The sequence below is a fragment of the Gopherus flavomarginatus genome, chromosome 21 (genome assembly GCF_025201925.1).
Source record: "Gopherus flavomarginatus isolate rGopFla2 chromosome 21, rGopFla2.mat.asm, whole genome shotgun sequence".
Taxonomy (NCBI): Eukaryota; Metazoa; Chordata; order Testudines; family Testudinidae; genus Gopherus; species Gopherus flavomarginatus.
In genome coordinates, this window is record NC_066637.1 from 5102508 (window position 1) to 5124873 (window position 22366).

At 43.8% G+C, this 22366-nt stretch overlaps 3 protein-coding genes across 3 annotated transcripts in view; 2 read left to right on the top strand and 1 right to left on the bottom strand.

The window, feature by feature from the left end:
- The window catches only part of LOC127038790 (transcription factor HES-5-like), a 39281-nt gene that overhangs the window by 15192 nt on the left and 1723 nt on the right, over nucleotides 1-22366 (bottom strand). Inside the window, exon 2 of the mRNA XM_050931742.1 lies at nucleotides 21814-21917. The gene's annotated coding sequence lies outside the window, so the exon portion shown is untranslated. The remainder of the gene's footprint in view (nucleotides 1-21813; nucleotides 21918-22366) is intronic.
- Nucleotides 3659-4881, top strand: LOC127038878 (transcription factor HES-5-like). The gene is made up of 3 exons (XM_050931950.1): nucleotides 3659-3795; nucleotides 4181-4361; nucleotides 4613-4881. Exons 1-3 carry the CDS (start codon nucleotides 3730-3732, stop codon nucleotides 4879-4881), a joined length of 516 nt encoding a protein of 171 aa, XP_050787907.1. The 5' UTR covers nucleotides 3659-3729.
- Nucleotides 19101-20864, top strand: LOC127038791 (transcription factor HES-5-like). Its single transcript, XM_050931743.1, has 3 exons — nucleotides 19101-19197; nucleotides 19341-19506; nucleotides 19624-20864. Exons 1-3 carry the CDS (start codon nucleotides 19144-19146, stop codon nucleotides 19875-19877), a joined length of 474 nt encoding a protein of 157 aa, XP_050787700.1. The 5' UTR covers nucleotides 19101-19143; the 3' UTR covers nucleotides 19878-20864.

A 22366-nucleotide genomic window follows, 5' to 3' on the forward strand; every position in this document is an offset into this window, starting at 1 on the left:
AATGATTTCCCTGCCCCGCCAGGTCTCATCCAAGAGACCCTCACGCAGAGTAGAACATGGAACTCAGTCTATCTACCCAGGAAGATGAAGAGCTGAGTTGAATCTGCTGATATTTGACAGTGTCATTCTAAAAATCTAGGAAGCTTAGCCTTAGAGCATTAGTCAGTTAAGTGAGTTGGCTACAATGATGCTAACGCAGGGCTGGCCTAAAATACAAGCAAATGCCTTTTCAGGAGTGCAGCCCAAGCAGGTTCTGCAAGGTTTTTACCACCCATCCAGCTGCAGTGCCAAGGTGAGGCAGAAGAGGTCTCTGTCAGACTCCCCTATGGGGGGAGAAGAGAATTTGCCAGCTGGAACTCTCATGGGTAGGAGGAAGAAGCCACCCATGGCATTTCTATCTCCAGAGAAGTACTTTCCCTACAGACTCTGCTCACACGGTCATCCTCCTTTGGGTCCTATATTCAGCTTGTCTCACCTGCCCCCTCACCTGCCGTATCTGCCCTAGAGGCAGGAAAGGCAACCTGGAGGCACTGCAAAGTTGGGCTCAACACTGAGGCTTGCAGGTAGACCACAGACAGTCGTAGCAGGACCCCTCTGAGGAAAGTCAGTACCATATCCCCATTTCATGGAAGGTAAACCAAGGCAGAACAGCATCTATGGACTAGGCCAAGGTCATAGAGGAGTCAGTGGCAAAGCCTAGATTTTCTGAATTCCAGCCCTATGTGTAAACCAGAGACTGGTGTAATTCTGCACCTTGCCCCACATACTGTCCCTTTCCTTGCTAAACAAGGATCTCTGAGACGCTCCGACCCACATGGCCATCCAAGCACTTTAGTGACGCCCAGAGAAAAATCATGTGAATTCACGGTGCATTGACAGAAGCGCAGGCTCCACAAAGGAGTTATTAGCACCAAGCTGTGTGGGTTTGAATTTCTCTGAGTTTCCCACACTTTCCCCCATTGATAACATTTCTTGTTTGGACAATAGACGTGTGCCTTGCGACTACTTGCAACATTAGTGACGGTGCCTGAGCCTGAATGAATTCAAGGGAAAAAATTCAACTCCCAAAAGACCATCTGGCTAGCAGTTATAATACAGCAATAAAGGTCAGGGCTGCCTCTCAGAAGTTGGGAAAAAGATGCTCTTTGACACTGAAGAGTCTCTTTAACCAGCTTGGTACAACGACTACCTGTCAGACTCTAGCTTCAAGGTCCCTCGCCATCACTCCAGCGCTTTGGGAAAGATGACATTAGATATGGCCTTTTGGAGACGGGGCGGTGAAATGATGCAAGGAAAAGGGCAGCATCTTATTAGAGCTGGCAAAAGCCAGCGGTGCTGGTGAACTGTCACTGGGCTGCATCTTATCTAATGTTTTAATCCTTTGGCTGGATCAAAATGTTCATGAGATGACCTATCTCCTGGCTTTCCCAGAACACGGGGAATAAAAGGCTCTGAGGACATCTGTCCCTAACAAAGAACTAAGCCCATTCAGGCCTATACAATGAAAACCATGAAACTGGCTATTTCCCTGACTTCCCTTCCTGACAAATGCCTATTAAATTCAGGCTTTACTTCAGGGTTTTCCACATAGGCAACAGTCCCTGGCTTTCTTTAACCATTGCTGAGTTCCCACAACTAAAAACAGTTCTGTTTCTCAATTCCTCAGCCTTGCCTCCATGTTCCATGCCCATCGTTTGCAGAGAAAGAAGAGCTCCTATCCTTTAGACAGTATGGAGCAGATCCTGTGCTGGTGTAAATCAGCATAGCTTTACTGAGATCAGCTCCATGTGTAACCCTCTTTAATCCATCTCCATATATACCCCTCTATCATATGTCAATGGAGCCATCCCAGTTTACGCCAGCTGAGGATCTGGCCCTATGCTATTTTCACTGCTGCCTTTAAGATTATGCCCAGGGATCAAATTTATCCAATTGGATAAAAATCAGAACTGACCTGAACATTTGCCCCAATGTGAACTGAACCTAAAGAGAGAGTTCTGAGGCTCAAAAACGTTAGTTTATATTTTAATTAAAAAAATTCTTAGGTGCCTCTGTACTTGCTGATTTCGGGGGTGGGGGGAAAAGAGGACACTCGGCATGCATTTGTCTCCATGCCCTTTACAAAGATAGCTGAGTTAGTGGCAGAATCTAATGGATTCTACTCTGGAACCCAATCCTCTGGACCAGATGGCCTACCTGAGTTATCACTCTACAGTGAAAAAGGGCAATATTGCTAGCCATCCCCATAGGCTCTATCCATCCCCATACACACCCCCACCTAGTCATTCCCATGAGCTCTATTCATCCTCATACACCGCCTTACCCAACCACCCCCATGAGCTCTACCCACCCCCGTAGACACCCCCACCTAGCCATCCAGCAGTCATCACTTAGAATCTCCTCAGCACTTAAGACCTGCTTTTCTAATGGGCCTGTCAATTTACACTTAGGGTATCTCTACATCTACAATTTTGCAGCGCTGGTTGTTACAGCTGTATTAGTACAGCTGTATAGGGCCAGCGCTGCAGAGTGGCCACACTTACAGCAACCAGCGCTGCAAGTGGTGTTAGATGTGGCCACACTGCAGCGCTCTTGGGTGGCTTCAAGGGGGGTTCGGGGAACGCGAGAGCAAACCAGGGAAGGAGACCAGCTTCCCCACGGTTTGCTCTCGCGTTCCCCGAACCCCCCTGCAAACCGCAGGGAAGGAGACCTGCTTGCACGGGGGTTCGGGGAACGCGAGAGCAAACCGCGGGGAAGGAGACCTGCTTGCACGGGGGTTTGGGGAACGCGAGAGCAAACCGCAGGGAAGGAGACCTGCTTGCACGGGGGTTCGGGGAACGCGAGAGCAAACCGGGGAAGGAGACCTGCTTGATTACCAGAGAGGCTTCCTCAGGTATGCTGGGATACCTGCTTATTCCACGGAGGTCAAGAAAAGCGCTGGTAAGTGTCTACACTTGATTACCAGCGCTGGATCACCAGCGCTGGATCCTCTACACCCGAGACAAAACGGGAGTACGGCCAGCGCTGCAAACAGGGAGTTGCAGCGCTGGTGATGCCCTGCAGATGTGTACACCTCCTAAGTTGCAGCGCTGTAACCCCCTCACCAGCGCTGCAACTTTGTGATGTAGACAAGCCCTTAGACAGTATTTTACTTTGCCATTCAGCCAGTACTGGGGAAACCCCAAGTACTCTACAAAAGAAGCATCCTCAGTAGGTAAACTCTGTGATAATGGGGTTGCGTGTTCAATGCTTTCTCTAGAAAGAGCAGAGAGATGGAAGCAGAACTCTTTTTTTAACCCTTAAGGCACTGCCCCCTCCTTTTCCCGCCTTCCCTGAAACGTGTGCCTCCATCCCCAGTATGAATGTGACTGGCACATGCTGTGACTCTGGAATGCAATTGATCCCAGACAACCAGCTGGAGGGTCAGTGCTTTCCCAGATCCTTGTGCAGCCCTGCAGCGCCACATTGCACACTCCACCAGTTGGTTTGGGCAGAAGGTTATTCTCTCTGGGGCATTTACAATCAATGTATCATGCACTAATAGATGCCGCCTCTATTGTTTGACCATGTGCCTGGATTGGCTGAACGAGTGTGGGAAACAGCAACAAGCCTCAGATTCACATATCGGCTTGGCCACTCTGGGTATAAATACAGGCAGTCACACAGCCTTGTGCTCAGCACAGGAACCCCTGATCCACAGATCTGTGGCCCTAACTGGCAAGGATAAGAATGGCTCCCAGCAACAGCTTCATGGCCCATGTGGAGGAGAAACTGCTGCCAAAAAAGAAGAATAAAGTAAGTTAAACAATGGACAGGGCTGGAAAGTGTGTGTTAGGTTATATTCAGTGGGACTCCTAATGCATCTGAAACTTCAGAGTTAGTTGGGTGTTTACCTAACTGATTTTATACAGGAACATGGGAGAAAGAGAATAGATCAGTGAAAATAAGAATAAAGAGATAGAGTAAAAAAGATTTAAAGAACAAGAACAAAGTTTGACGCAAAGATGGCAGATGAACATATAGAGGTAAAAGAGGAAGACGGACAGACAGACAGACACGCCAGGACCATAGACTTCCTACTGAGTAGAAATTTGTCCTAATGTACATGGGTGGAAATAATGGAGATTATGTAAATTGGATCCACCTGTATCCCTAACAAACTGGCCCTTCTCTTGTACAGCTGAGGAAGCCGGTGGTGGAGAAAATGCGCCGGGATCGGATTAACAGCAGCATCGAGCAGCTGAAACTCCTGCTGGAGAAGGAGTTCCAGAGACACCAGCCCAACTCCAAGCTGGAGAAAGCCGACATCCTGGAAGTGGCCGTTGGCTACCTGAAACAGCAGAGCCAGCTGCAGGCACAAAGTGAGTATGCAGCATGCTTTATCACTCACTCACAGATGAGGCTTCTCTGAAGGCCCACTCCTACAAATCTTTGCTCACACAAATAGACTTTACTCCTGCAGGAATTAATGGGACCATTTGCATAAGGACTATCCACATGAGCAAGGATTTGTGGGAGGTACCCCCTCATGTTGATCCCTTCAGGCGTATTTACACTGCTCAGAGTTTGGACAGACCATTAACAGGTTGATTTTCTCTCATTTATTTTCCAGTGGTCAGTCAGAAGAGCCCAGAACAGGATTTTAACACTGGTTACCTGCAGTGCCTGAAGGAAGCTCTGCATTTCCTCTCCTACTGTGAGCCTAAGAAGGAAGCTCAGGCCCGGCTGATCAAGCATTTCTGCAAAGCTCAAACTATTCCAGACAAGCTGTGCTCACCCCCCATGCATAGCTCATATTCATTGCCATGTCTGGTACCAAGGAAGCATCCTTCCCAGAACAACATCCCTGTGGCTGTTGCTGCCATCTGGAGACCATGGTAGACTGGACATTAGTATGTGTGTGCACGTGTGTGTGCTGCAAAACCAAAGGGATCTTTGATTTAAGATCCCTCTTTAAAGTAGGAAACTTTGATTTCCAGGAGGGGGTTTTATTGTTTGTCATGAGAAATGGTCTCTGCAGCAGTTTCCCTTCATAGTGAAGGATGGTGTCTGTATCCTGCAGCAAACATGCTGCTCTTATAGGTGGCTCCTAGCTGAATAGGGGGCCAAGCCCTTTGACACTTTACAGAGCAAATCTCCCATTGGCTTCCATCAGAGTTTAGCTCAATAAGGTCCTCTCTCCAATGCCCTTTGAAGTCAATGGGAAACTTCATGGATTTCTATGGGCATTGATTCAGGAGCTGTTTTGGCCCTATATTAGGCATTGACCTTCAGACAGACGGGGCATTTGAGGATGTAATTTGTATCACAAAGAGAGTCTAGCCTTCACTTTTTGAGTGAAAGATTTGATTCAGAAATATTGATGTTTCTGAAGTTCCTATACTATTTTAGTATAATCTCTTGTGCAAAGTTATTATGATAACGAATGACTGTAGGAGAAATTCTCTTAACATGCAGCATGGGTTAATCTCAGATGAGAGATAATTGATGCCTTTTGTAAAGGAAGTACCTGCTGTGTATCTTAAATAGTGGGGATGGGAGGTGGGAAATGTGTACTCTACACTCATAGACTGAATGTGCTGATGAGCTTAACACGCTTTTATAAAGTTGCCACGTGTTCATCATATGTGATGTTGAAAGTGACATTGGTTCCATCCCTGTAAATGTCAATAAATTTTTTTTTATTTATTGATCTTTTGTTTGAAGTCATTAAAACACAGAATTTTATTGGACAATGTGTAGGGAAAGTCAGGACTTGAAGTGTGTGGGGTGGGAGGAGAATTGCAAGGGATCCTGGGAGATCGAGCAAACACATTTTTTCAGAATCAAGCCAGATTGCTTAGGGTCGGGGTGCTCTTTATGAACGTGGGCCTCTCAGATTACAATAGACCACCCTCCTTTTTTAGTCTATATACAGAATGAGGCTATGTGGGGATGCTGCTGTTTGTAAATGCTGCAAACCCTAACTCTAGTGTGTACACTCATGCAAGCAGCTACACAGATTTCCGTTGGAAGAGAAGCAGGATTTGGCCTAAAAAGATAAATGAAAAAGACTCCAAAATAACAGTGACAAAGGCCTAATGTGTATTAAAGGTGAACTGAAATGCTACAGACGGATGTGTAAGATTCCTTAACAAACCACGCAGAGTTCAAAAATAAAACATCATGTAAAATTTCACTGCCCTCCCTCACCAACCCTATTAATTTATCTATGAAGTCCTGAGTTCAGAGTGCTATGCTTCCATGCTACCCACCCCTGCAGGGCAAGAAAAACACCTTATAAACTATGAAGAATTCAGCTCCTTGCTCTGCTTTAGGGTCTAAACCTGCTCCCACTGAAGTCACTGGCAAAATTCCCATTTCCTTTAACAGGAGAAAATTCAGGAGTCACTTGGTGTTTTGATGTTAGCAACTCCTGTTCACAGAAACCTCATTAGCGGAACGCTGGTCCTCACAGATAACACAAAGCTTCTCCTTCTTCCTTTGAAAGGAAAATTGCAAGTCTATATAATCTGGTAAGGATTTCCTTTTCCAGATAATTTTCTCTTGTTTTCTAAAAGCACTTCACTCTCATCTTTAAGGAACCCAAGTAAGGCTCAGACATTCAGCGTTGTTAGTCCAGGAGGATCAAGCACAGTGCTGGGAATCAAGAGATTTTCGTACTACTCCCTGCTTTACCACTGATTTGCTGAGTGACCTCAGGCGAGTCACTGCACCTCTGTGCTTCGGTTTCCCTATCTGTAGACCTGGGATGATGTTGCCCCACCCTTTCTAAAGCACTTTGCAATCTCTGAATGACAATTGCTAAATGAATGCTAGATGTTATTAACCATACACTTTTAACTTGGGCTAGTTTGCCTCAAGGAATTACTGCCACACTCCAGCAAGCTTTAAAATATTTAACACAAACCCTATTAGCTGAGATATAAAAATGACAGTGACAACATGTCCCCTTTGATCCTTCCCCCATCCCCCAAACACAGAAAACAAATCTCACATGGCCTCCTAAATGAAGGGTTACAAAAGCCTGAAAACCCCACCACATCAATTGGATGACCCAAGCTAAACAAATCCACGGTGCTAGGCTTTTTGTGAAACACAGATGTGGGTGCAGTAGCAACATTACCTAGGTGCTGCCCCAGCCATGTCTGTTCCTGAGAGCAGGCAGAGGATTAAAATTGACAGGTGCTTTGCTTTAGAAGAGGCGGCTTGTCAATTTCACTCCCTGGGCATTGGAAAAGAAGCACAAAGGCAGCATTCTATTCTGTACTAGTCTATAGAGCAGGGGTTGGCAACCTTTCAGAAGTGCTGTGCTGAGTCTTCATTTATTCACTCTGATTTAAGGTTTCGCATGCCAGTAATACCTTCTAAAAACATTTAAAAAGTCTCTTTCTACAAGTCTATAATATATAACTAAACTATTGGTGTATGTAAAGTAAATAAGGTTTTTAAAATGTCTAAGAAGTTTCATATAAATTTAAATTAAAATGCAGAGCTCCCCAGACTAGTGGCCAGGACCTGGCAGTGAGTGCCACTGAAAATCAGCTTGCATACCGCCTTCGGCACACATGCCGTAGGTTGCCTACCCCTGCTATAGAGGTGCCTGTACCACCTCATCACTGTAGCATATATGGCTGTGCATTAAGCGACATGGCTAACATCTGCTACCTGTTTTCTCTATCCTCTGTGCTCTAAAGTGCTGGATGGGGTGGAAGTGTGTCTGTAGTGAGGTGTTTTGGGGGGGCGGGGGTTGAAGGTTTGAGGATCCCCATGCTGCTCTGTGTATTTGTTAGAGCTGACAGGTCAGAGAAGTGAAAGGTGGGGAGGCTTGTGATGGTCTTTTGTGCCTGCAGGAGTTTGTTCCAGAGTCTCAGAGCAGCCCCTGAGAAAGCTCCGTCTCTCGCGAAGATGAGCTTCACCCTTGTGTTAGAAAGTTCTGCTGTGCCTGAGCAGAAGCAGCATTGTCCACCACGGTCACAGGCACACTAGCCTGGGCTTTGAGAGACATTGGGGGGGGGTCAATTCTGATTTGCCACAGACTTACTGAGTGACCTTGGGCAAGTCACTCAGTCTCTATGTCTCAGTCCCCAGCTATAAAATCAGTTTAATAGTAATTACCTGACTCCCCTGGGTGTGCGGAGGACAAGATACATTTTAAATCGTGAGGTGCTCAAATAGTGCACTAGTGGCGGGGAGCGGGGAGGATAGGTACCTTAGAAGAACTTTTATGTCCATCCTTCACTCAATCATCAGGGACAGAGATTAGGGAAGGCTAGGGAAAATGAAGGAAGACCGATGGAGGAGATTTGAGGATGGGAGGAAGAAGTCCCTCCAAGCATGACTTTACTCGGTAACACAAAGCCAGCCTTGAGCACCTCCCACACTCACTCTCTCACAAAAATGTTTTATAGAATTTGTTATGGGTCCAGCCACCATGTGGGCAGGATGGCACTGCAGCACCCAGCCTCGGTTTCCCCCTCCCCTGGGTTTCAATGTAACAAAAGTCCAAACAAACAAGAGTTCTTCCACCCCACTTGGGCTATTCTTTAACTCACTCCCAAGCCTTCCAGCCTGCGGTCTTTCCCCTGCAGGAGCCTCTCTGCCACTCTCCTGCAGCCTGCAACTTTGTGTTCTGCTTCCCAAAGTCAATCTCAACAATGGTGACATAGGGGCAAACCTTCCTCAGGTGTCCCAGTTGCCCACAGGCACAGTATACCTTCTCTAGTCTCCCTATCTGTGGCTACAAATGTTTTCATTTGCAGGCTCCCCAGTAGGGGCTGCTGCTGTTGCTACTCCTCCAAGACTGCCAGCCGTCTTTGCAGATACAACAGCGCCTCCTGCTGCCTCTACATTCCCCAGGAGAACTTCCTGGATTGGCTTGTGCCATCTGTCCACTTTGAAAAACGGGAACAGGAACCGCAGCAGTTACTGCTGACCCCACATACGCCTATTTTAACCACTGCTGCTACTCCTCTTTGGCTTCCTCTCCTCCATCCTCCGCTCCAAGTGATGGGGATTCACAGCACAGATCCTGCTGACTGCACCAGTGTTAGAGGTCATCGCCCACTGACCTAGGGTGCCTCTAGAACAACACAGTATCAGTTCCCTCTCTCAGGGCATCTCAAAGAACCCTGCCGCCCGGTTCGTCTGCTGAGGAGACTTGGCCCTCTGGCTAAGTCATTTAACATCTAGGATATACCCGCCAATACCAAACCAACACACACATACAAATCCACAGCATCTGCAGCCCAGCCTCAAGATGGACCCACCAGTCCTCCTGTCCCGAGGATCTGGTCTGCCTTCCTACTCTTTTACTAAGCACTGGCAGGAACTCGTGCACTTCCTTCTTCCCTGCAGAGAGAGCCCCTCTGCTTCTCTAGGCTCTCTTATCTTTGTTTCCCTAGAGCCAGTCACCCAGTGACACAGCTAAACAGCGATTTCTACAGTCAGTCACTTTCAAACCCCATCCCTTATCTACAATAAGATTTCCCTCACATGTAAGAAGTGCCACTCCTCCAGAGAAATCCCACTCTTTGGCAAGCTCAGCAGGGGATGTTGAGGTTTTATTTTCCCTGCCTACAATTCCCAAGGAAATTAAATCTGCACATACCTGTCAAAAATGCTAGTTTACAATATTATTTCTAAAAGTTACTGTTGGCTCCTGTCCTGTGGTACATTTACGAGGGTCTATGGTAGGGAATCATCTTGCATTGAGAATGGATGATAGATGACCCACCACTGGCTGATCTCCCCTGTAATTCCATGAAAGAGATGTACTTGAAAAGCTACAGACCAGTTAGTTTAACTTCTGTGCCAGGGAAGATAATGGAGCAGGTAATCAAAGAAATCATCTGCAAACACTTGGAAGGTGGTAAGGTGATAGGGAATAGCCAGCATGGATTTGTAAAGAACAAATCGTGTCAAACTAATCTGATAACATTCTTTGATAGGATAACGAACCTTGTGGATAAGGGAGAAGCGGTGGATGTGATATATCTAGACTTCAGTAAGGCATTTGATACAGTCTCGCATGATATTCTTATAGATAAGCTAGGAAAGTACAATTTAGATGGGGCTACTATAAGGTGGGTGCATAACTGGCTGGATAACCGTACTCAGAGAGTAGTTGTTAATGGCTCCCAATCCTGCTGGAAAGGTATAACAAGTGGGGTTCCGCAGGGTTCTGTTTTGGGACCGGTTCTGTTCAATATCTTCATCAACGATTTAGATGTTGGCATAGAAAGTACGCTTATTAAGTTTGCGGACGATACCAAACTGGGAGGGATTGCAACTGCTTTGGAGGACAGGGTCAAAATTCAAAATGATCTGGACAAGTTGGAGAAATGGTCTGAGGTAAACAGGATGAAGTTCAATAAAGATAAATGCAAAGTGCTCCACTTAGGAAGGAACAATCAGTTTCACACATACAGAATGGGAAGAGACTGTCTAGGAAGGAGTATGGCAGAAAGAGATCTCGGGGTCATAGTGGACCACAAGCTTAATATGAGTCAACAGTGTGATACTGTTGCAAAAAAAGCAAACGTGATTCTGGGATGCATTAACAGGTGTGTTGTAAACAAGACACGAGAAGTCATTCTTCCGCTTTACTCTGCGCTGGTTAGGCCTCAACTGGAGTAGTGTGTCCAGTTCTGGGCACCGCATTTCAAGAAAGATGTGGAGAAATTGGAGAGGGTCCAGAGAAGAGCAACAAGAATGATTAAAGGTCTCGAGAACATGACCTATGAAGGAAGGCTGAAGGAATTGGGTTTGTTTAGTTTGGAAAAGAGAAGACTGAGAGGGGACATGATAGCAGTTTTCAGGTATCTAAAAGGGTGTCATCAGGAGGAGGGAGTAAACTTGTTCACCTTAGCCTCCAATGATAGAACAAGAAGCAATGGGCTTAAACTGCAGCAAGGGAGATTTAGGTTGGACATTAGGAAAAAGTTCCTAACTGTCAGGGTAGTTAAACACTGGAATAGATTGCCTAGGGAAGTTGTGGAATCTCCATCTCTGGAGATATTTAAGAGTAGGTTAGATAAATGTCTATCAGGGATGGTCTAGACAGTATTTGGTCCTGCCATGAGGGCAGGGGACTGGACTCGATGACCTCTCGAGGTCCCTTCCAGTCCTAGAGTCTATGAGTCTATGAGCTTAATTTCTACAGAAATTGTTTGTCTTTAAAAACCCAGGGCTAACTGAGCACACCTGGTCTTCTCAGATGGCCTCCCAGCCAAGCACTAGCCAGAATCAATCCTGCTTACTGCCAAAAACCACGACGATTGGCCAGTCACCACCTAGCTTTGGCAAGGAATTCGCAAGAAGTTTGTTACTTTTTTTTGTTCCTTTCCATAAATGTAACCAGCCAATAGAAGAATCGTTTGCATTTCCTCAGTGTGTTTACACGGACCCTTCATGTTATTCTTTTACTAGGGATATAGGAGCTAGCCTCAGTAATTTAATACATTTCCACTTTTCCCCCCTGGTTTTGTGATTAATTGAAGGCTGATCCTGATTTGTGTGACTCGATTAATTATTCACAAGTATTCACCAAACAATTCAAATTGAAGACTCTTCAAACTGTAATGACCCAGACAGATCACGAGCGAGGACTTGGAGACCTGAGTTCTGTTCCTGGCTCATCCCTTGGCCTGCTATGTGAGAATGAGAAAGTCACTCTCTGTGCCTCAGTTACCCCATCTGTAAAATTATTATTATTAATTATTTGGACTACAGCAGCACCTCGGAGCCGCAGTCATGGACATGGGAGATAATTATACATATCCACTCCAAATCTATGATAAAAAACTGCTAAATAAGAGCTAGAAATTATCATTATTTAGCTAGTTGATTGCAAACTATTCCCTATGGCTATTCACTGTTTGTAGTATTTGATTGTTCATAAGGCATATTTTCTGCTTCCAGATTGGCTGAATGAAACTTTAACATGAGAATGGTGAGTAATGAATGCCATGCTTCAGCGCAAATATGAAAATTTTGTGAACATTTTTATAATTACTGGAAGTCACATATATGACAAGTAGGGTGACCCTCTTCCCCAAATTTCAGACGATCAGATTCATATATGTGCTCTCTTTTTTTTTTTAAATCTGTCAACCAACTAATGAATGAAAATTACAAATGAAGACTAGGGACATATATTCCTTCTAGTTAGATCAGAATTACCCCATGTCACCTTCCATCCAATCTGTACTCAATACAGACAGCGACTAGAATCACCTACATTTTTCTTAGATATTATACATTTACTCAGGGCTTATCTACACTGCTCACAGGATCGGCGGGCAGCGATCAATCCAGCAGGGATAGATGCAATAAATCGACCGCTGAGCGCTCTTCCGTCGACTGCAGTACTCCACCAGCACAAGGAGCGCAAACACCGTTGACAGGAGAGTGTCAGCTGTCAACTTACTGCAGTGAAGACACCGCAGTAAGTAGATCTAATTATATCAACTTCAGCTACATGAATAGCATAGCTGAAGTTGTGTATCTTAGATCGACTCTGTGAGGTAGTACAGACAAGCCCTCAGAGTAAACTACTATTATGTATATAACTATCTTATACAACTAACATACATCTACTTGGAGTAAACTGCGCCACAGAACCTTGATAAAAATCACACCGAGCAACATTTTGCATTGATTGAGTTTAAACTGATGAAGTCAGACAGAAAAACAGAAGAGAAAAACTCTGAAAACAACAAGAATTTAGTGACCGCTGGGTCTGAATCTGACCTTGCTTGCGCTGGTTTAAATCAGGAACAAGTCAGAAAAATTACACCTGTGAAAAACTGGCGTGAGATCAGAATCAAGCCCATAAGGCAGGCATCTCCTTCCACTCATCCTGATACAAATCAGGAAGAGCGCCTCTTGCATTTCCACTGCCAGGGTTGTACCTGCTCTGTGGATAAAGAGAGAAGTTCATTCTTCTGGGCTGTGCTTCCAGCATTACATTCACATAACCTCTTTTGCATTTTATGCTACTTCCTGACTTTATGTCACCCTGTCTCATGAAAGGTATCGATATTGCATGTGTGTGTGTTTTAAAAGAACAATCATCATCTTTTTCTGTACCTTAGATATCTTAAAATCTAGCTGACAATCCATCCTCAAGCCACCTATTTAGTGTCAAAGAGCATAACATTCTCAAGTTTTAAAAGGGCCTGGATAATACTGATCGATCAACGTGCTCCTTGGGAAAATAGCCCTCCAGATGGTCTATTGGGACAGGAATTGCTGGTAATCACAATGTGGAGTCAAAGAGTGTCACTAATGGGGGCTGTTGTGAGGCACGCTTCTTTTGTGATCCTCTTGAATGTCATAAATAGGGAAGAAAGTGTGGGAAACTCTGAGAAACTCAGGCCCACACTCTGAGGTTAATAGGGTCTTTGTCAGAAGAGTATCCCTGGGCTGTAGGATCAGCATAATAAACACCATGCTCCCCAAGGGCGGGAGAGTGCTGAGAAAGGAGACAGTCACCCAGGATGAGATGGGAGTTTAAAAAACAAAACAAAACAAAAAAAAAACCACCAGCCCTATATGTATTTGAATGTTATGATTGATAAAATGTTGTGGGCCTGATTCTCATCTACACTAAGGCCTGGCCTTATAGGAGGTGGGAGTCACATGGCCATAGCATACAGGAGACTCAGGCTTTGTGACATCACTGATTTCTGGTGCTAATTTTTAATCAATATAAAATAATGAATGTAACTAGATAGATCAGCCCCTCTATTCTCCTAGGTGATTCTTCTCATACTTTTGAAGCTGTTCTATATTCACAGTGCTGCTATTGACTGTTAACGTGATTCACGATTGAAGAAGGCCACTGAGAAAATGAACGTCACAGGTGCAATGGCTTAAGTGCTCAGCTGCAGTCCATCTCTCAAGATCTTGTCCATATTTCACAGCAATGAAATATTACAGGAAGCATTACAATGAAGAGTGCACTACATGCCCCCAATAGCACCTGTATGGGAGAAACAAGACAATCACTGTGCTCTTGAATGAACTCTCAGAAAAAAATGATTAAAAAAAAAAAAGACAAAAACACTATATCACCTGTGTCAAGTATCAGGGGGTAGCTGTGTTAGTCTGTATCCACAAAAACAACAAGGAGTCTGGTGGCAACTTAAAGACTAACAGATTTATTTGGGCATAAGTTTTCATGGGTAAAAAAACCCCCTCACTTCTTCAGATGCACGGAGTGAAAGTTACAGATGCAGGCACCTGTGGATGAACACTTCTCAGTGATCGCTCTGTATCTGACTTCTCAGTCCTCATCCTCAAACAAAACTTGCACAGCACCTTCAAAAGATGAGCCTGGGAGCTTAAATTAATAATTTTGCTAGACATTAAAAATCATGGACTGTTTAGAGTTACTGGATTTATGGCTTATTACAACAATCCATAACTCACTAACCACCCCTCCCAGCTTTTCCCCTCCTCCTACTCTCCCCCCTGTGACTGGAGAGGTGTTAAAGGCCACTTCACCTAGAACTGGTCCCTTGAAATGTGTGTTAACCACTTATGCTACACAATCTGCTCCACCTTGTATTTAGCTATGACACTCTGAGTACCTTTCCCAGACCTGAGGAAGAGCAGTGTAAGCTCACAAGCTTGTCCAATAAAACATATTACCTCACCCACCTTGTCTATGTAATATCTTAGGATCAACACCGCAGACCACTACTTCATAAAAAGAAGAGGGTAATTATTTAGACCACTGCAGTTAGCAGATCTATAAAAATTGGAAATACCTGATTAGTACAATTTAGATTCCCAGTGTCTTCTGTGCATGTTTTATTTCTTTCAATCTATCATTCCATTAACAACTGGGGGCAGGGGAAGGAATGGGGGGGGGGGAAGAGAGGTGGACTTATAACCATTTTTGTGAGTCTCACACAAAACAAGATTCTCTGCTTCCCCTGCAGTTACTGCTAGTGGAAAGCCACAAACCCCTCCCACAATGGGTGATCTTGGACCATAAGCATGTTTTTAACAGGACAAACTGCTATAGAAACTGAACTTTTCAGCTTCCCTTTAAAAAGCAAAACTAAACAAAAAATAGCCATGTTTGTCAGATGGAAACAAGACAAACATTTTAGTTACTAACCTTTAATAAAAGAGAAATAGATTGTTGACAAGAGAAATTATTTTCTTCCAGAAGGGCAAATATCTTAGATGTCCACAAAAGTTTATGCCCAAATAAATTTGTTAGTCTCTAAGGTGCCACACGGACTTCTCATTGTTTTTGCTGATACAGACTAACAGGGCTACCACTCTGAAACCAATAGATCAGGTTTTTTCATTCAAATGGACTCCTAAAATGTCTTGCAGAGTTAAAGAAAATCAGACAATGACGTTAACTTGGATAAACTGAAAGAAGTTGTGCAAAGGACATTAGAGATAGATAAGACAGATAGAGGTGGGATAAATTTGTCCTTGAGGTAACTTTATTGATGGCAATACCACCAGGAAGAATTTGACCTAGTGAATAGACTACTTACATAAAGATATGTTGATGCACAAAGAAGCTTTGCAGGTGCTCAAATGTAACAGTGAATATTTGGGAGGAGAGGAGAGGATGACTCCAGCTAAAGTACAGTAGTATCCCATTCTAATCACCTTGATGCTCTGATTTCCACCATATTCAGAGGTGATAATGATTATATAGTCAATGTTTGTCTTCCTTGTGGAAATAAATGCAATATACATTACATATGAATCTACTTATGTGGCCGCCTTAAATTCGGGATTTTATTAATCTCAGATTACTATGTGAGGAAATATTCATTCACAAATATTCACTTAACCATAAAGTATTTAGACCTGCATAATAATACAATCAAAGCAAATACAAAAGGAATGGCTCGTTTCTTTGATTTGTCAATAGGTGTGGGTTGGGAGGCGGGAAGCAAAGGGGTTGGTGCTAGAGCTTTGGTCTTTTCCAAGTGATGGGGGGGGGGGAAAGCTGGCGTTTGTAACCCCAGAGGCTTGTTGTTTCGTGCATGCAATGCAAGGCAGCCTGCCTGGTTCACCATTCACCTCAGATGGTGTGAGTCTGGAATTTTGAGAGTTTCCCACACATCGCTCCATTCACAATGTTAAACTGTCAACAATAGAAGTGTGCCTCTGCGGGTCCTGAGCAGAAAGCTAATGCCTTCTATACCATCTGGACAGCACTCGGAGAAAGCTTAAATCAATGAGGGCTGGTTCAGCCCTTTGCGTTCCCGGGCATTGTGCTGGCGAGAGGATGGCATTATTTAAAACCACGCATTTCATATTTCCAGAACTGAAAATTGGATCAAAAGCTTCCCTGGCCAAAGGAAACCTCCCACCTCACGGTGCCCTTCTGCTGCTGAAAACACATCCCTTCTCATCCAGCATGTGGCATGACTTACCGTCCAGTGCATCTGACGTACTGCCAATCCTGGACACAGAGCTTCGAATTATATTTTCACTGTGAGCTACAACTATCAAAGTGTGTGTGGTCCTGTATTGCTAATATAGTGACCTAAGGCAGACTTTTATTGGGACTTGTGTTGCTGAGTCACCCACGTGCTTTGAAAAACAATTTAAAAAAATGAATAAGCTATTAACCTATAACATGCCCTGAGGTAGCTGAGCTATGGAACTCATTGTCACATGAAGTCATGGAGTTAACTACTACAGCAAATGAATTACAAAAACAGCTAGATAACATTATGACAATTTTATGACCAGTATAATAAACTTTTCAGGATTTCAAACTTAAAACAGATTCGCCCTTTCAACAACTCTGTGTGTGTTATTATTTATATGCAGCCATACGTGATACCATTGTTAGCCCCATTTTTCATATGGGGAAACTGAGGTATGGAGAGGTCATACAGTCCGCTTAGAGAAAAAAGGTTTATTTAATTATTCTCTGCATTTTAAAATGTTGACAAAGTGTTAGATGAGGTTTTCATTAACGTCTTTGTAATAATGGGGAAACTGAGGCTTGTAGAAACTCTGGTCCTTAATCTGTGAACAGCAGAGCTGAAGAGCCAGGTTCTGTGAGAGGAAGCCTGGCTCAGGGAATAGAGCCCTGGAGTGCGACGCAGGAGATCAGTATTCTATTCCTGTCTTGACCACTGAGACACTGGATGATTTTAGACTCAGACTTCAAGGCCAGAAGGGACCATCATGATCATCTAGTCTGACCTCCCACACATCACAGGCCACAGAATCTCATCTGCCGTGCAGTAGGCCCATCACCTCTGTCTAAGTTACTGAAGTCCTCAAATCTTGATCTAAGGGTTTCATGTTACAGAGAATCCCCCATTTACTCTAGTTGGGGGGGGGAACACAACCCACAAGTGACCCATGCCCTACACCACAGATGAAGGCTAGGTCACTTCCCCCCTCTTCACCTCAATTTCCCCATCTGTTAAATAGTGATACTGTAAGTGCTACTGCTGAAGAGCACTATATAAGTGTTAGATATTATTTCTGTCTCTGGGTACTCTCTCAGGCCCCAGCTTCCAATTCTGGAATGTGTAGTGCCTGAGAGGACAAATTAGCACACACCAAACCCCACTGAAATGCTATAATGCATCAAACCCCATTTTAGGTGCTCCAAGCAAACATGGCAGTTTGACCAGGCATGATAGAAAGAAGTGGCACCTCTGTCAATACAAGATCTCGCATACTTGCTCTGACATGATTCTAGATTCTAACATCCTGGCTCAGGTCAGCACGTGGCTGTGCCTCTGGTGTGGTAGACAACTAGAGAGTGGAGCTTACTGATATCTCAGACCCTCCCACTCCACTTTAAATGGCATCTTAAACTTTTCCCCCTAAAAAGTGATTCCTTTTTGTTACCATCCCCTGTATTTCCTGTGCGCATGTTGTGTGACTTTAGGAGTGGTTTTTTCAAGTACACTACTTCTGATTGCTCTTTAGGATTACACTATTCAATTGCAGTTCACCCTCTGAACCTATGTGTGTAGCTGTGTGTGTCTCTGATGGAGAATCATAGCAATGTAGGACTGGAGAGGTCATCTAGCCCAGTCCCCTGTGCTGAGGCAGGACTATGTATTATCTGGACCACCTCTGGCCTGCTTTTAAAAACATCCACTGATGTAGCTTCCACAAACTCCCTAGGCAATTTGTTCCAGTGCTTAACTACCCTGACAATGAGGAAGTTTTTCCTAATTTCCAACCTAAACCTCCCTTGCTGTAATTTAAGCTCATTGCTTCTTGTCCTATTCCCCTATTGCACATGGGGGCTGAGGCACAGAAGAATGTTGTGAGGCTTAGTTCATGATCGTTTGTTTAATGCTCTGAGATATCAAATGGAAGATGCCAGGGAAGGGCAAAACTTATTATTATTATTGTACAGATTTGCCAGACCATCATAAAAGGAATTGAGACTGCCCAGAAAAAAAGCAAAAAAAATCAAGATTTAAGTCTTTTAAAGAATAACAGAGGAAACAAAATGTCTATAAAAGATGGAGAGAAAAGCATTTTGAATTGTATCTTTCTTAAAAAGATCCCCTCCCCAAAAACATGTTTTCCCTTTTGATTTTGATCTCAGTTGCCCGAAAATTGACAAGCACTGTATTCATTTAAGTACGGTTTAATGTCAATGAAAATGTTTAGTCTCTCTAATTCTGGACTTTTTCCTTTACAGCTTTTTTTGGGCACAGGAAAGTAGGGGGCATTTTCCTTTCCTGGGAGCTGTCTTCTGTGCTTAATTTCACCACAGCCTGGGAAAAGGCAGCATATTGAGATGTTGACGTTCTCAACATCAGGCACAAGTTTGATTATAATGACGGCGAACGCTTTCCCACGTTCTTATCCTGTCCCTCCAAGGCCAGTCCCTATTGTGTCACACGCTCCCCAGTCCACCTGCTCCGTTGGGAGCAGAGTATTATCCTCAGGCAATTCACAGTCAATTTACCATGCTGTAATAGATGCTTTCTCTATTGTCCTGATAAATGCATGGATTGGCTAGTGAGTGTGGGAAACTCAAAGAAGCTTAGGACCCAGACATTTGTATGCAGCTTATGGGTATAAATAGAAGAGCTTTCCAGCTCCCTTCTGCACTGGCTAAACAGCAAGATCGGAAGTGAAACCTGTACTTGAACGTTTGGGATAATGGCACCCAATACCTTCTCACTGGAAATCCTAACAACCAAAGAGAAAAACAGAGTAAGTATCCACTGCATATTGCAACATGCACTGGCTAAAGGGCAAGCAGCTGATACAGGCTGAGCTGCTTACACAGAGAAGATGGGAAATGGATGGAAAAGAGAAATGCTGTCACTAACTTTCTCTCCCCTCTTGTGTTACAGCTGAGGAAGCCGATTGTAGAGAAGCTGCGCCGGGACCGGATTAACAGCAGCATCGAGCAGCTGAAACTCCTGCTGGAGAAGGAGTTCCAGAGACACCAGCCCAACTCCAAGCTGGAGAAAGCCGATATCCTGGAGATGACTGTCAGCTACTTGAAATACGGTCAAAGTAAGTGCCTTCCCCTTTGCTTTTGAATAACTCCCCTGCGCTGTATATATCCCTGGTCCAAACTCCAGCCTCGATGTCCCTATCTAAAACCCATCTCTGTCTTCTTTCTCTTCCCAGCTTTTGCATCCTCTTCTCCAAGCCTGCAGCAGGATTACAGTGAAGGGTATTCCTGGTGCCTCAAAGAGGCACTGCAGTTCTTGTCTCTCCATTCCACGAACACCGAAACCCAGATGAAACTGCTGTGCCACTTCCAGAGGCCTCAAGTTACAGCCAAGGACTCAAATTCTCCAGCTTCATCCTCTGCAGCCCACCAAAGGTCTGCAAAACAAGCAGCACTGAAACCCACCAGCAGACTTTGGAGGCCCTGGTAGATTAGAAGGACTTTTGTATGGTTTCTGTACATTCACTCATATTCCAGAGGAGACTGTGACTTGCTGTACAAGTCCTCTCACTCCTCTAATGAGTAGGGAAGAATACTTTCCTTTTACAGAGCATACTTATGCTTGGATGTCAGTTTCCCTTCTCCTAGAAGGATCTAAATGCTCCCACCACGGGGAGAGGTAGCTATTTTAAAAGAATGTGCGAAGTAATCCATGGTAGGATGACAAGCATTTGTTCAAAAGGGAATGTTTAATGGTTTTTTAACCTTGCTGAGGTTTTTGAGTGTATTTGTTTAGAAAGAAGTAACTTCTAGGAAGTTTAGGCTACAGTTTTCAAAAATGTCCACTCAACTGGAGTGCCTCTGTTTTTAGCAGCCCAACCTGAGACTCACAGAACATTGATTTTCAAAGCGTGCAGCATCCCACTCCACTTGATTTCAGCTGGAATTGTGGGAGTTCAAAACTTGTGAAAAATCAATGTCCTACGAATCACAAGGTGAGCATCCAATCTTAGTGGCCATCTTTGAAAATCTGGCTCTCATGTTGTTGCTGTAAGGGGTTCTATAATGTTTATAGAGTTTATTGAGTGTACTTGGAAAAATGTTACACCGTAACTCAAGCTATGTAGAGGAGATTCTTCAGGATGTATTACTCTAAAAAGCAGAGTATTGTTTCTTATGTTCAGGATATGCAATGCCTTTTATAAAGGCAGTAACTTGTTTTGTATCCTCATAGGAAGGAAAGTATCAGCTTGTGTTGTCGGTTTTACGAGAAATATTTAGCAAAAGTCTTTCATGAAAGGCAACCGTACAAGTTATATTTACATTTTTGGTACCATAATGTTATGGGAGATAGTCTATTCACTATAATCCTCAGAGGATGCTGTGATGTGTATGTGTCAGGTGCACCGATTGTATGATCTGTGTTTGAAACCATTTTGAATGTCAAAGGTTGCAGAAACTTTGCACACTGTTAAAATAAAATCTGATTACTGAATCTGTATGCAGCAAGTCATTCTCTCCTATGTAGAAATCCCTAACTGATGCCCCTTTGACAGAGGCTTCACAGGATAGTGCTGTTTAAAGAACTGACATAGGAGACCTCACAATAGATACACAAAGATTGCAGTTCAGCTGTGGAGCAGGTTTGCCAAGTTTGGTCTGAGGCACTGTAATCTGAATGACTCCTATTGATTAACATACAGAATGGCACTGACAAGGAGCCATAGTCAGCCTTCCCCAGCTGTGAGGAAGGGTTTGCAGGATCAAGCACTCACATTCTGTATTGCAGCAGCATGCCCATCCTCACTCACTATCCAGAGTCAGGATTTCTTTAATTCAGAGGTGTCTGCTTTTGGGTTTAATAAGGCAAATCCACTGTACTCATAGCTGATATCCCTGTGTTGTTGAGACTGTGCCAGGAGACAGTGAGGGGAAAGCAAAGCCCTCGCTAAGAGGAAGACTCGAATACATATGATTCTATAGCAAACTTCTCATAGATCTCATAATCAGTTAACAAGGCTGCTCACAAATTAGTTCAAAGACTGAGACACTTAACTTTAGTACTGTACTTTTAACTGATCCTTTTGTGGCTTCTTATTCACACGCTAGATATACTTCCTTTAACAAACAAAATCAAACACCTTGCAGACATCCAACAATAATATGAAGCCCTTACATATTACGATTCCCACTTTAGATCTAGAAGCACTGAGACAGAGATTAAAGAAAAAATATTCCAAACAATTCTCTAAACTTCAGATGCCCAACTTCAGACACCTAAGACCTGATTTTCCAAGGTGATAAATACAGTATGCACAGCTTCGCTGACTTCACCTGGAGTTGTGAGCGCTCAGCACGTTCAGAAATCACTCCCAAAAAATGAAGGCAACCAAACATCAGTAGACACTTAGACCCAAGTGACTTACCCAACATCACAGAAAAGGTGAGTGTCACAGCTGGATTTAACTCGGGAGTTCATGGGTCTCAGTCCCATATTCAGACTGATAGGTCCAGGATGGCTCTGATGTATCTATGAATAAGAAAATAAGGGCCATCATTTTAGATGCAGATAATCCATTTCAAGTAAGGAAGAAATAAACTTCCCAAGTGAAAATAAACTTTGCTAGGTACTTAATGTTTAATTCCCTTCTTTTTATATATTAAATAGATGTGGGGCAGCAACAGTTACTGGTAAGACATGCAGCGAAATTTAGATCCAAATAGTTTTCCACATAAAGCAGAAATATTTGTAGCTACTTAATTCATCCTTGCGGGGAAAAGCAAGTATATATGGGGCTTGAACCCGTAACACTGATGTGAATGGGATCAGTATTAGGGCCACAGAGTGGGAAAATTAGAGGCTACAAAACTCAAACTATATGTTAGGCCAACAAGCTATCCCTTTATTCAGAGAAAAAGGAATAATGGGAGCTATTAAGTGGATGATAACCCTTAACTCTCCCTCACTTCAGTTAAACC